This window comes from Babylonia areolata, chromosome 35 (genome assembly GCF_041734735.1).
Source record: "Babylonia areolata isolate BAREFJ2019XMU chromosome 35, ASM4173473v1, whole genome shotgun sequence".
NCBI classification, from domain to species: domain Eukaryota; kingdom Metazoa; phylum Mollusca; class Gastropoda; order Neogastropoda; family Buccinidae; genus Babylonia; species Babylonia areolata.
Window position 1 is genome coordinate 23,141,054 of NC_134910.1, and position 14,737 is coordinate 23,155,790.

A 14,737-nucleotide genomic window follows, 5' to 3' on the forward strand; every position below is an offset into this window, starting at 1 on the left:
GTCTGTCTTATTACCTGAATGAAAGCATTATCTGACCTGGCTTTCTCTCTCACATTTTTTTTCTCTCTCCAGAGTTTGTTTATGCAATACAATACAATACAATACAATACAATACAATACAATACGATACGATACGATACGATACGATACACGATACAATACGATAATGACTCGAAAAGTTACACTTGTAGAATAGAATAGAATACTGTCTTTATTACCAAGTGTACCAGGGTCACAAGGAATATTTGGGGGGGGGGGGGGGGGGGGGGTATATTACATAACAAGGTACGAACATAATCGAAAATAATACACAAACACAGATACAGTAGAAACTGGGATATATACAAGTGTATATCAACGATATAAAAAAGAACAAACAAAAAACAAACAAACAACAAACAACAACAACAAAAAACGTGTGCATCAGGACTCACACATGCACACACTGCACTATCTCTCTCTCTCTCTCTCTCTCTCTCTCTCTCTCTCACACACACACACACATGCGCGCGCGCGTGCGCGTTTGAACAGTAGCCGCATATTACATGTGGATGGGGCTGATGACTAGAGCTTCAGATAGATGGCTGTTCATTGTTGGGCTACGCTGCTGGTCAAGTATCTGCTTGGCAGATGTTGTGTAGCGTATATGGATTTGACCGAACGCAGTGATGCCTCCTTGAGCTACTGATACTGATACTGATTGTTGGTGAAAACCATTCTTCTCTCCAGTCTCCACTCCAACACGAAAATAGAAGTGGTGAACGCGCAGAATGTGCAGACAGCCAGGACACAAGAGCGGTGACTTTTTACACCGTATCTTCACCACACTCTCAGCCCAGACTGTCTGACCATAGACACTAACACACCACACTCTCAGCCCAGACTGTCTGACCATAGACACTAACACACCTCTCTCTCAGCCCAGTCTGTCTGACCATAGACACTAACACACCACACTCTCAGCGCAGTCTGTCTGACCATAGACACTAACACACCACACTGACTCTCAGCCCAGACTGTCTGACCATAGACACTAACACACCACACTGACTCTCAGCCCAGATCTGTCTGACCATAGACACTAACACACCACACTCAGCCCAGTCTGTCTGACCATAGACACTAACACACCACACTGACTCTCAGCCCAGTCTGTCTGACCATAGACACTAACACACCACACTGACTCTCAGCCCAGTCTGTCTAACCATAGACACTAACACACCACACTGACTCTCAGCCCAGTCTGTCTGACCGTAGACACTAACACACCACACTGACTCTCAGCCCAGACTGTCTGATCATAGACACTAACACACCACACTGACTCTCAGCCCAGTCTGTCTGACCATAGACACTAACACACCACACTGACTCTCAGCCCAGTCTGTCTGACCATAGACACTAACACACCACACTGACTCTCAGCCCAGTCTGTCTGACCATGGACACTAACACACCACACTCTCAGCCCAGTCTGTCTGATCATAGACACTAACGCACCACACTGACTCTCAGCCCAGTCTGTCTAACCATAGACACTAACACACCACACTGACTTTCAGCACAGACTGTCTTACCATAGACACTAACACACCACACTGACTCTCAGCCCAGTCTGTCTGATCATAGACACTAACACACCACACTAACTCTCAGCCCAGTCTGTCTGATCATAGACACTAACACACCACACTGACTCTCAGCCCAGACTGTCTGATCATAGACACTAACACACCACACTGACTCTCAGCCCAGTCTGTCTGACCATAGACACTAACACACCACACTGACTCTCAGCCCAGTCTGTCTGATCATAGACACTAACACACCACACTGACTCTCAGCCCAGTCTGTCTGATCATAGACACTAACACACCACACTCTCAGCCCAGTCTGTCTGATCATAGACACTAACACACCACACTGACTCTCAGCCCAGTCTGTCTGACCATAGACACTAACACACCACACTCTCAGCCCAGTCTGTCTAACCATGGACACTAACACACCACACTGACTCCCAGCCCAGTCTGTCTGACCATAGACACTAACACACCGCACTGACTCTCAACCCAGTCTATCTAACCATAGACACTAACACACCACACTGACTCTCAACCGAGTCTCAGCTGTCTGACCATAGACACTAACACACCACACTGACTCTCAACCCAGTCTCAGCTGTCTGACCATAGACACTAACACACCACACTGACTCTCAGCACAGTCTGTCTAACCATGGACACTAACACACCACACTGACTCTCAGCCCAGTCTGTCTGACCATGGACACTGACACACCACACTGACTCTCAGCCCAGACTGTCTGACCATAGACACTGACACACCACACTGACTCCCAGCCCAGTCTATCTAACCATAGACACTAACACACCACACTGACTCTCAACCCAGTCTCAGCTGTCTGACCATAGACACTGACACACCACACTGACTCCCAGCCCAGTCAATCTGACCATAGACACTAACACACCACACTGACTCTCAGCCCAGTCTGTCTAACCATCAGAAGACACTAACACACCACACTGACTCTCAGCCCAGTCTGTCTGACCATAGACACTAACACACCACACTGACTCTCAGCCCAGTCTGTCTGACCATAGACACTAACACACCACACTCAGCCCAGTCTGTCTGATCATAGACACTAACACACCACACTGACTCTCAGCCCAGTCTGTCTGACCATAGACACTAACACACCACACTGACTCTCAGCCCAGTCTGTCTGACCATAGACACTAACACACCACACTGACTCTCAGCCCAGTCTGTCTGACCATAGACACTAACACACCACACTCTCAGCCCAGTCTGTCTGATCATAGACACTAACACACCACACTGCCTCTCAGCTCAGACTGTCTGACCATAGACACTAACACACCACACTCCCAGCCCAGACCGTCTGATCTGACCATAGACACTAGCACGGTCTGTCTCTAACTCACCTCTCCCTCAACAGTCTGTCTCTAACTCACCGCACTCTGTCTCTAACTCACCTCTCTCTCAGCACACTGTCTCTAACACACCACACTCTGTCTCTAACTCACCTCTCTCTCTCACCATAGTCTGTCTCTAACACACCACACTCTGTCTCTAACTCACCTCTCTCTCTCTCACCATAGTCTGTCTCTAGTCTTCCAGGAGGAAGGTGGCAGAATGGTTAAGACGCTCAGCTGCCAATACAGAGAGTCCGTGAGGGTGTGGGTTCGAATCCCGCTCTCGCCCTTTCTCCTAAGTTTGACTGGAAAATCAAACTGAGCGTCTAGTCTTTCGGATGAGACGATAAACCGAGGTCCCGTGTGCAGCACGCACTTGGCGCACTGAAAAAGAACCCATGGCAACGAGAGTGTTGTCCTCTGGCGAAATTACGTAAAATGAAATCCACTTTCATAGGTACACAAATATGTAAGCATGCACTCAAGGCCTGACTAAGCGCGTTGGGTTATGGTGCTGGTCAGGCATCTGCTCAACAGATGTGGTGTAGCGTGTATGGATTTGTCCGAACGCAGTGACGCCTCCTTGAGAAAGTGAAACTGAAACTGAAACTGTCTCTAACACACCACACTCTGTCTCTAACTCACCTCTCTCTCTCACCATAGTCTGTCTCTAACACACCACACTCTGTCTCTAACTAACCTCTCTCTCTCAGCACACTATGTCTCTAGCACACCACACTCTGTCTCTAACTCACCTCTCTCTCAGCACACTCTGTCTCTAACTCACCTCTCTCTCAACACAGTCTGTCTCTAACTCACCTCTCTCTCAGCACAATCTGTCTCTAACTCACCTCTCTCTCAGCACAAACTGTCTCTAACTCACCTCTCTCTCTGCACACTCTAACTCACCTCTCTCTCAGCACACGCTAACTCACCTCTCTCAGCACAGTCTGTCTCTAACTCATCTCTCTCAGCACACTCTAACTCACCTCTCTCAGCACAGTCTGTCTCTAACTCATCTGTCTCAGCACACTCTAACTCACCTCTCTCTCAGCACTAACTCACCTCTCTCTCAGCACACTCTGTCTCTAACTCACCTCTCTCTCTCTCAGCATAGTCTGTCTCTAACACACCACACTCTGTCTCTAACTCACCTCTCTCTCTCAGCACACTCTGTCTCTAACTCACCTGTCTCAGCACAGTCTGTCTCTAACTCACCTCTCTCTCAGCACAGTCTGTCTCTAACTCACCTCTCTCTCAGCACACTCTGTCTCTAACTCACCTCTCTCAGCACACTCTAACTTACCTCTCTCTCAGCACAGTCTGTCTCTAACTCACCTCTCTCAGCACACTCTGTCTCTAACTCACCTCTCTCTCAGCACACACTGTCTCTAACTCACCTCTCTCTCAGCACACTCTAACTCACCTCTCTCTCAGCACACACTGTCTCTAACTCACCTCTCTCTCGGCACAGTCTGTCTCTTACACCACCCTCTCAGCACAGTCTCTAACAGAAGCTAACACCCAGCCTTGATTTCATTTCAGTTTCTTAAGTAGGCTAGGCGTCACTGAATTCGGACAAATCCACATCTTTTGATTCAGATTCTGAAATCCCTTCGTAATCAATTCATTTTTCGTTTTTCTGTTGGTAAATATCCTGTTTGGGGTTTAGTCATATTTGGGGGCATGAGTTCAACTTTGGAGACTATACCTCGTTTTTTTTCTTCTTCTTTTTTTTGGTGAATTCATGTCTGCATCGTCATTGATAAAATTATTTGACCCGTATCTCAAATGCTCATCTGTAAAATATATATAGCACAGTACAACTAAACACAGCACAGCACAACACAGCACAGCACAGCACAACGCAAAGCAACGCAACACAGTACAGCACAACACAACACAGTACAGCACAGCACAACACAGCAAAACACAGCACAGCACAACACAACACAACACAACACAACACAACACAGCAAAACACAGCACAGCACAACACAACACAACACAACACAACACAACACAGCAAAACACAGCACAGCACAACACAACACAACACAACACAGCAAAACACAGCACAGCACAACACAACACAACACAACACAACACAACACAACACAGCACAGCTCAGCACAGCACAGCACAGCACAGCACAGCACAGCACAGCACAGCACAGCACAGCACAACACAACACAACACAACACAACACAACACAACACAGCACAGCACAGCACAGCACAGCACAGCACAGCACAACACAACACAACACAACACAACACAACACAGCACAGCACAGCACAGCACAACACAGCACAGCACAGCACAACACAACACAACACAACACAACACAACACAGCACAACACAGCACAGCACAGCACAGCGCAAAGCAACACAACTGAAGGCAACACAGTGCAACGTAAAGCAGCACAATACAGCGCAGCACAGCACAGCACAGCACAGCACAGCACAACACAATCACACAATACCTACAACGCAATGCGATGTAAAACAATGCAAAGCAATGCAATGCAGTACGATACGATACAAAGACATGCAATGAATATACTACGATACGACACAATGCTATGCAATGGAACGTAATACAATACAATACAAGACAATACAAGACAATACAATACAATACAATACAATACAATACAATACAATGCAATACAAGACAATACAAGACAAGACAATACAATACAAGACAAGACAAGACAAGACAAGACAATACAATACAAGACAAGACAATACAATACAAGACAAGACAATACAATACCAAAGGAACATGTGCAATTCAACTTCCCTTTCTGGTTAGTGGTCAACTCAGTGCATTATAATGCAATGTAATGCGATGCAATACAATGCAATGCGATACGATGCAACGCATTACAAAGCAATACAGTGCACAGTTACGCCAGACTGATACAGCTGTGTAGCGCTGGGTCTCTTTCTGGCGAGTTTTCTCGTGGTTACCTAGGTCAGCACAGAGAAGTCAAAGGTCATGGTCAACAGCACAACTAACATCAGTGCCAACATAACCATGAATGGTGAGCCCTTGGAAGAAGTGACCAGCTTCAAGTACCTGGGAGCAACCCTGTCCAAAGATGGCACCTGCACAGCAGAAATCCGAAATAGGATTAATTCTGCAACGGCAGCGATGGACAGACTGAACAGGGTATGGAAGAGTAACATCAGATTCCACACAAAATTCCTGCTCTACAAGTCACTAGTGGTCTCCATCCTCTTATATGGATGTGAGACATGGACACTGATGGCAGAAACAGAAAGAAGAATCCAAGCATTCGAAACCAAGTGCTTGAGGAGAATACTACACATCTCCTACAAGGAGCACAAGACCAATGACTATGTGCGGAACCTGGTCAGCAACCTTGTTGGGCCCCAAGAACCACAGCTGGCGACTGTCAAACGACGGAAGATGGCATGGTTTGGTTGCGTCATACGACATAACACCCTCTCCAAAACCATCCTGCAAGGGACTGTAAAGGGAGGGCGCAGACGGGGGCGGCAGAAGAAGACCTGGTCCGACAACGTCAAGGAATGGACCAAAATGACGATGCCAGATCTCCTCACGACAGCTGCCAACAGAACGGCGTGGCGAGCTATGACATCTTCCTCGTGTCCCCCCAACGACCCCAGCGGTCGAGGGAATGAGGTATGAGGAGGTACCTACTATTTTGAGCGTATAGAAATCTATTTCATATTTCACAGAACAGAGCACACACAAAAAAAGTGACCTAACACATTGGATAATTGGCACCAATACCTAGTACCTCGGCAGATGAAAATGTATGTGACAGTATGTGTGGTATTCGGGATTCAGAAAAAAGGAGCAGTGGACACTGAAGCAAAAATGTTTGTTAATACTGACTTTTGCAGTATCAGTATCAGTAGCTCAAGGAGGCGTCATTGCGTTCGGTCAAATCTGTATACGCTACACCACATCTGCCAAGCAGATGCCTGACCAGCAGTGTAACCCAACGCGCTTAGTCAGGCCTTGGGGAAAAAAATTGATAAATAAATAAATAAATAATAAAATAAATAAATAAATAAATATCAATGAAATAAATAAAATAAAATAAAATAAAGTAAAAATTTTAAAAAATATATTAAACATTTAAAAATTTTAAAATAAAATTTTTTTGCATTGTATTACCAATGAAAACTCGTGTGTTCCACGGTTTGTGGCAGTGCCAATACTGCTACTATTGCTGCTGCTGCTGCTGCTGCTGCTACTACTACTACTACTACTGCTGCTGCTGCTGCTGCTGCTGCTACAACTACTACCACCACCACAACTACTATTATCACAACTAATAATAATAATAATGATAGTATTTATATAGCGCTGAATCTTGAGCAGAGACAAATTTAAGCGCACCAGTCATTCACACACATGCATTACTCTAAAACTGAAGACAAGGAAGAGGCAAGGGAGGGAGGCTATCTTGTGAAGAGTTGGGTTTTAAGGCCAGACTTGATAGAGCCGAGAACGGAGATCTGACGAAGCGAAAGAGGAAGTTCATTCCAAATGCAAGGTCCAGAGACAGAGAAAGAACGGCGTCCAACAGTGGAGTGTTTGAATCTGGGTATGCGTAAACAGAGTGGATCCGAAGCCGATTGTAGAGAGTGAGATGGAGTGTAGAGGTGAAGGCAGCCACAAAGATAGGAAGGGGCAGATTTGTGAATACATCTATAACATAGAGTGCTGATTTTATACTGTATTCTGTGTGAGACAGGGAGCCAATGGAGATGTTACAAAATAGGAGTGATGTGCTCAGATCTTTTCTTTCTGAAGACGAGTCGGGCAGTAGAGTTTTGTATGCGCTGAATGGATGAAGCAGGCAAACCAGACAATAGAGAGTTACAGTAGTCAATGTTCAGTAGTCAGCTACTATTACTTCTACTACTTCCACTGAGACTGCTACTACTTCCGGTTTGTGCACAAGGGACAGGAACAAGGGACAGAGAGGGAGTCTGAGAGGAGAGTAGAGATTGAAAAAAACAAAGCTCCTCACGCAAGTGCTAATGCGTACATTTCCACTAACCCAAACGAGCTAGTCTTTGGTTTAACTCACTCAGTACGGCCAGTCCTCTCTTCTCCTCTACACAGACCCCTCGGATGTCCAGTGGGTGTCTGAATGACCCAACCTTTAGCTTCCGTCGTCAGAATTATGGTATTCTTTGTCAACATTCACCTCTTCAGTATAAGAGCCTTCCGCTTGCAATATTTTGATGATGGTAATTGGGGTGAAACGCTGTTAACGTCGTCTCTTTCGCCGTTCGTATGGAGAGAGTTAATGAATAGGGTCTAGGTTTATTGGACACGTTTTGTATTTGCGTCTGTGCACCTGACACTGATAAGTAACGTGTTAATCTGTCTGTACCTTCATATTTCATGCCGACTGACGTACATCGGATTCAAATTCGTTGCGCGTTTATAATGCGAATTTGGATATTCATGTAGATTGCCCGGTACTATGTTTGAGAAAAGAAACCTTTGCAAAAGGTACAGAGTAAACAGTATCACGAATTAGCCGTTTGGCAACCACACAAAGTTTAAATACAAAATCTCAACGCACAGCCGTACCTTCTGCAATGAGAACAAGGGGGTCTTAAGGCAGACAGTGGAACAAAAAAAGAAAGGGGAATTTTGAAGAATGTAAGCCTCGGTGATTTGTTTTCTAGAAATGACCCACTTGATGGCGTTATCACTGTTCATGGTACAGGATATCCTTTTAACAATTTGATTCGATTTTTTGATGATTCCTTTTCCGTTCATGTTTGCAATAGCATTGACAGAGATATACGAATGTTATTGCCTCAGAGTAAGGTATAAACTGTTCAGAGATGAATCATTATGGGGTACCACGTCGTCTTCTGTCCCTCCCACAACACAACACCTTGAGGAACTGAGTCGGGTGTAAACTGTTCAGAGATGAATCATTATGGGGTACCACGCCGTCCCCTGTCCCTCCCACAACACAACACCTTGAGGAACTGAGTCGGGTGTACACTGTTCAGAGATGAATCATTATGGGGTACCACGACATCCTCTGTCCCTCCCACAACACAACACCTTGAGGAACTGAGTCGGGTGTACACTGTTCAGAGATGAATCATTATGGGGTACCACGACATCCTCTGTCCCTCCCACAACACAACACCTTGAGGAACTGAGTCGGGTGTAAACTGTTCAGAGATGAATCATTATGGGGTACCACGCCGTCCCCTGTCCCTCCCACAACACAACACCTTGAGGAACTCCTCCCTGAACCTCCTCCCAGTCAGACAGTACAGGTAGAAGTTCACGGCGTGGTTGAGGTTACCTAGCAGTATGGTCAATGCCTCGATGAAGTACTCCACAGCTCGCTCAAAGCCCGTCGCCGTGTTCCGGTGTCTGGCCACGTGGTTCACTATGAAGTCGATGGATGCCGGCAAAGTAAGAACGACGAAAGCTATGGAGACTGCGATCACAGTCACAGTCACAGAACTGGCCGCTTTTCTGTGAGCCTGAACTTGATCAGAGTCTCCACAGGTCAAGTCTTTGCCGGCTATTTTCACAGACGCAAAGAGTTTCCACACCAGAACGATGTTCGCCGCGAGCAGGAAGACGAACGGCAGAAGACAATACACTAACAGTTCTATATACACGAATACGTTTCCCAGAAAGTACAAGTAACTGTCGTTGCCCGGTCGTACCGTACACCAGTAGCTGCCGTAGCTGGCGAAATAGACCTTCTCAAAGCCGATCATGTGATGTGCGTAAAGAACAGCGAAGAACACCGTGATTCCCGTGAGCACCAGTAGTACTGCACGACGTGTGCACAGTACGTTGACACGGTGCGGCCACACCACAGACATTGCTCTATGCACTGTCATACACACCAGATACCAACAACTGACCGTCCCGCCCCCTGTGTACAGCCAGGTGTGAATTTTACAGACCACGCTATGAACGATGCTCAGTCCGGATCCAAACTGCCGCAGGATCCACAGCTCCAGCGTGTGGGTGCAGAGAAAAACCGTGTCCGTCACGGCTATAGCGGTGAAGTAGATGTTGATGGCGGACTCACCTGACGTCATTCGACGCATGATGACGATGGTCATGACGTTACCGAAGATTCCCAGGAGGAGGATGACGGGAGGGACAGTAGTCCCACAGGCACTCACCCACCGTGTAGATGGCGAAGGTCCACCAGGGACTCTCTGACGGGTTCTCCGGTGTTTCTGCTGCCGAGCTGACGTTGCCGCGTGTGCCAGTGACCAGCATCGTCGTCATCGTCATTGGACTGTGATCCGCTGTGTCAAAAATGTTGGATGCCGTCGAGAGACACGGATACGGATACGGATAATTTACTCATGCATAGGCCATTGCCCCTCATGAAGGGGTACATACACATGATCATTCAACAAAAACAACAAGAAATACTCGGTCATATCAGCAAGAACAAACTTCAATATGCTAAGACATCAGAGTTGTTCGCAGTCTGAATGCTTTAATTAAACAAATAGATTGACAAACTCCAAATAGTCTGTTCATGCCTAGAAACCGCGAGTAACGTTAATCGAGAGACAGACAGACAGAGATGGACAGAACAGACAGACAGACAGAGACGAACAGAACAGACAGACAGACAGAGGGAGAGATGGAAAGAGAGGTACTTATCTGTTATCTTATCAAACCAACCTACCCATCTCTCATTCGCTTTCAGTGAAGTAACGGAAGAATGAGCCAATGCGATACTATATATAGCAGTATGGGGACATCACTCTATGCTGTACCTTCAAACAGGAATCAGAAAGAAAGAAAGAGAGAAAAAGAAAAAAAAAAAGAAAAGAAAAAAAAAACGGAAAGAAAGAGTAAAGGAAAAAATTTTTTTTAAATCTACAAAACTGTAAGGCTGAATGAAATATCGAACCAGTGTCGTGAACACATTGTGCTAGCTTTTTATTACATGCGTATGTATACATGTATGTATGGTTGTATGTATGCATGCATGTACAGAAATGGAGATATGCATGCATGCACATACATGGTATACCTACGTACGTACCTAGGTATATATGGATGGATGTGTGTGTATATATATATATATATATATATATATGTGTGTGTGTGTGTGTGTGTGTGTGCGTGTGTGCATATATATATATATATATATATATATATATATGTGTGTGTGTGTGTGTGTGTGTGTGTGTGTGTGTGTGTGTTATTAATTTAGATATCAATCGTTTTTAGAGAAAAGGGCACATTATTTAATTATCATACGGATGTGTGCGTATATAAAGCACAAACAAGGTGCACACACACACACACACACACACACGCGCGCGCGCGCGCGCGCGTGCGTACAAACTCGCGCGCGCACGCACGAAGCACCAACACGAACGATTCGTTTTGAAGAAGTGAAATAATTAACATGCAAAGTACTTTGAAGAAAAGAACAACAAAATCGATGGAGGTTGACTGTTAATCTCTCAGACCATTACTGAGATTTTTTTCTTTGTAGTTGCCAACGAAGAGAGAGAGAGAGAGAGAGAGGGCGGGGGGGGGGGATTCTTGTGCGTAATGGTTTAAAAAGTTACCGCAAGCGTTTTCAACACATTTCCGCAAGAACACAGGAAAACGTTCCTTGGAATCGTAATTTTTTGGTCCCAGAAGAGAAGAAGATAATGGAAAGGTCTATCCTGATGAGTAAAACGACACTAACTTGGGACTTGGCTGGATTTTTCTTCTCTTGTTTATTCATTTATTCATTCATATCTTTTTAGGATTGGTTTTATAGATTCACTAAGTACACAGATATACACGTTTGTCGATGATAACTGGGTGAAGAAAAGTTGGTTAGCGACCTTCTTTCTGAGCAGTGCAGATTACACGTTCTCACGTGGTTTAGAAGTGTCTAATTCGGCTGATGGTCAAGACAGCAAAGTGTGGAAACAATGGGTGAAAAAAAACTATTTCTCTTTGAATCAGTGTATTGTTTGAAGTTATTGTTTAGAATGTTCTGTCACTTGGGTTTTCTTTTGTTGACTGTTTTCACTGACATGCAGTCTGATTTAAACCACAAATGCTTGCAACGTGATAGTTTGAATATAATTATTATATGGATACTCATAAATCGCCTGTCCTCGGTCAGAGACCAAGCTCTAAGTGTATCAATTGTTTATCTGTAAACACATGTGTGTAGACTTGTGGACTTCTTTGAGGCTTTCCTCGTATATATATTTTTTTTAAGGTTGAATGCTTAGGCACTTCAAAGGGCGTTTACACGTATCGTGAACATTTCAAGTGAACTTTTGGATGTATTCTTATCGTTTAGGTTGTGCTGACTTTGTGATAGCGATATGTCGCAGAGCTTCTCGTTTACAATCATTTCCATCATCTGCTTGTTTTGTCATTCAAGGTGGCTTTCTTTCTTCGGCTGACTTTCAGTTTCAGTTTCAGTTTTAGTGGCTCAAGGAGGCGTCACTGCGTTCAGACAAATCCATATACGCTACACCATATCTGCCAAGCAGATGTCTGACCAGCAGTGTAACCCAACGCGCTTAGTCAGGCCTTGAGAAAAAAAGAAGAAAAAAAGGGTGAATAAATAATAGATAAATACATTTTAAAAAATTACTACTACCACTACTAATGATATGTATAAGGCGCAAAAAACGTGATGAAGTCAACTTTTAGCGTACATAAATAAATAATAATTATAATATAATATAATAATATCGGCTGAACGGTTTCGCTATGGATGGAGCATTCTGGGGCCGCATTCAAGAGAACATCGTGCCTGAGGGTAAATGTGTACCTGCGGGTAATCTACCTGAGGCAAGGCAAACTGCCTGAGGGTAAGCAATATCCAGTATTCATGAACACAAGTCTACCTGCGTGCCTACAAACCCGAAGGCAATTTGCCCTTACTACCTGCCAAGGGTGACTGCCCACGAAGCAGAGGTAAATATGGCGGATCCTGTTGCAGCATTTTTTCTTTCTTTTTTTAAAGGGAAAACAGGCGTGCTTTACAGATAGCACGTGTTTTGCGAACTCTCTCGACAATGTTCCGAGCTGTGGTGCAATGAGAAGTGAAACTGAGAGCATGCACAGACGTTGGGATTTTAGGCACATTATTCAATTATCATACAGGGTGTGTGCGTATATAAAGCACAAACAAGGTGTACACACACACACACACACACACACACACACACACACACACACACACAAAGGGAGAGCGCGTCGCTGCACTGAGAGCGCCACCCTTTGTTGTTGCTGTTTTTTTTTCTGCCTTTATCTCTGTTTGTTTTTCCTATCAACGTGGATTTTTTCTACAGAATTTTGCCCAGGGACTAGCCCCTTTTGTTGCCGTGGGTTCTTTTACGTGCGCAGAGTGCATGCAGCAACCGGGACACTCGGTTTATCATCTCGTCCGAATGACTAGCGTCCAGACCAGACCGCTGCTCAAGATCTAGTGGAGGGGGGTGGAAAAAATAGAGAGAGGTGTGGGATTCGAACCAGTGCGCTGAGATTCTCTCGCTTCCAAGGTGGACACGTCACCATTGGGCCAACATTCCGCTGCTGCAGAAATCAGCTTGAAAAAAAGACATGGATATCACTTTGGTCACACTTTGAAAAAAAGGACATGGGCATTACTTTGTTCACACTTTGAAAAAAAGGACATGGGTATCACTTTGGTCACACTTTGAAAAAAAGGACATGGATATCACTTTGGTCACACATTGAAAAAAAGGACATGGATATCACTTTGGTCACACTTTGAAAAAAAAAAGGACATGGATATCACTTTGGTCACACTTTGAAAAAAAAGGACATGGATATCACTTTGGTCACACTTTGAAAAAAAAAGGACATGGATATCACTTTGGTCACACTTTGGAAAAAAAAAAGGACAAGGATGTCATTTGGTCACATTTTGAAAAAAAGGACATGGGTATCACTTTTGTCACACTTGAAAAAAAAGGACATGGGTATTACTTTGGTCACACTTTGAAAAAAAAGGACATGGATATCACTTTGGTCACACTTTGAAAAAAAGGACATGGGTATTACTTTGGTCACACTTTGAAAAAAAGGACATCGATATCACTTTGGTCACACTTTGAAAAAAAGGACATGGATATCACTTTGGTAAACTTTGAAAAAAAGGACATAGATATCACTTTGGTCACACTTTGAAAAAAAAAGGACAAGGATGTCACTTTGGTCACACTTTGAAGAAAAAGGACATGGATATCACTTTGGTCACACTTTAAAAAAAAAAAGGACAAGGATGTCACTTTGGTCACACTTTGAAAAAAAAAAGGACATGGATATCACTTTGGTCACACTTTGAAAAAAAGGACATAGATATCACTTTGGTCACACTTTGAAAAAAAATAGGACATGGATATCACTTTGGTCACACTTTGAAAAAAAGGACATGGGTATTACTTTGGTCACACTTTAAAAAAAAGGACATGGATATCACTTTGGTCACACTTTGAAAAAAAAAAGGACATGGATATCACTTTGGTCACACTTTGAAAAAAAAGGACATGGATATCACTTTGGTCACACTTTGAAAAAAAGGACAGGGGTATTACTTTGGTCACACTTTGAAAAAAAGGACATGGATATCACTTTGGTCACACTTTGAAAAAAAAAGGACATGGATATCACTTTGGTCACACTTTGAAAAAAAGGACATGGGTATTACTTTGGTCACACTTTGAAAAAAAAAGGACATGG

The 14,737-nt window shown here is 44.3% G+C and overlaps 1 protein-coding gene across 1 annotated transcript; it reads right to left on the reverse strand.

Moving 5' to 3' along the window:
• Positions 1-9,201: 9,201 nt before the first annotated feature.
• Positions 9,202-10,101, reverse strand: LOC143278023 (uncharacterized). Its single transcript, XM_076583035.1, has one exon. It carries the CDS (start codon positions 10,099-10,101, stop codon positions 9,202-9,204), a length of 900 nt encoding a protein of 299 aa, XP_076439150.1.
• Positions 10,102-14,737: the final 4,636 nt, after the last annotated feature.

Excerpts from the sequence above, each read along its gene's own strand:
- LOC143278023 (XM_076583035.1), bottom strand. The coding sequence starts at position 10,101 with ATGACCATCGTCATCATGCGTCGAATGACGTCAGGTGAGTCCGCCATC.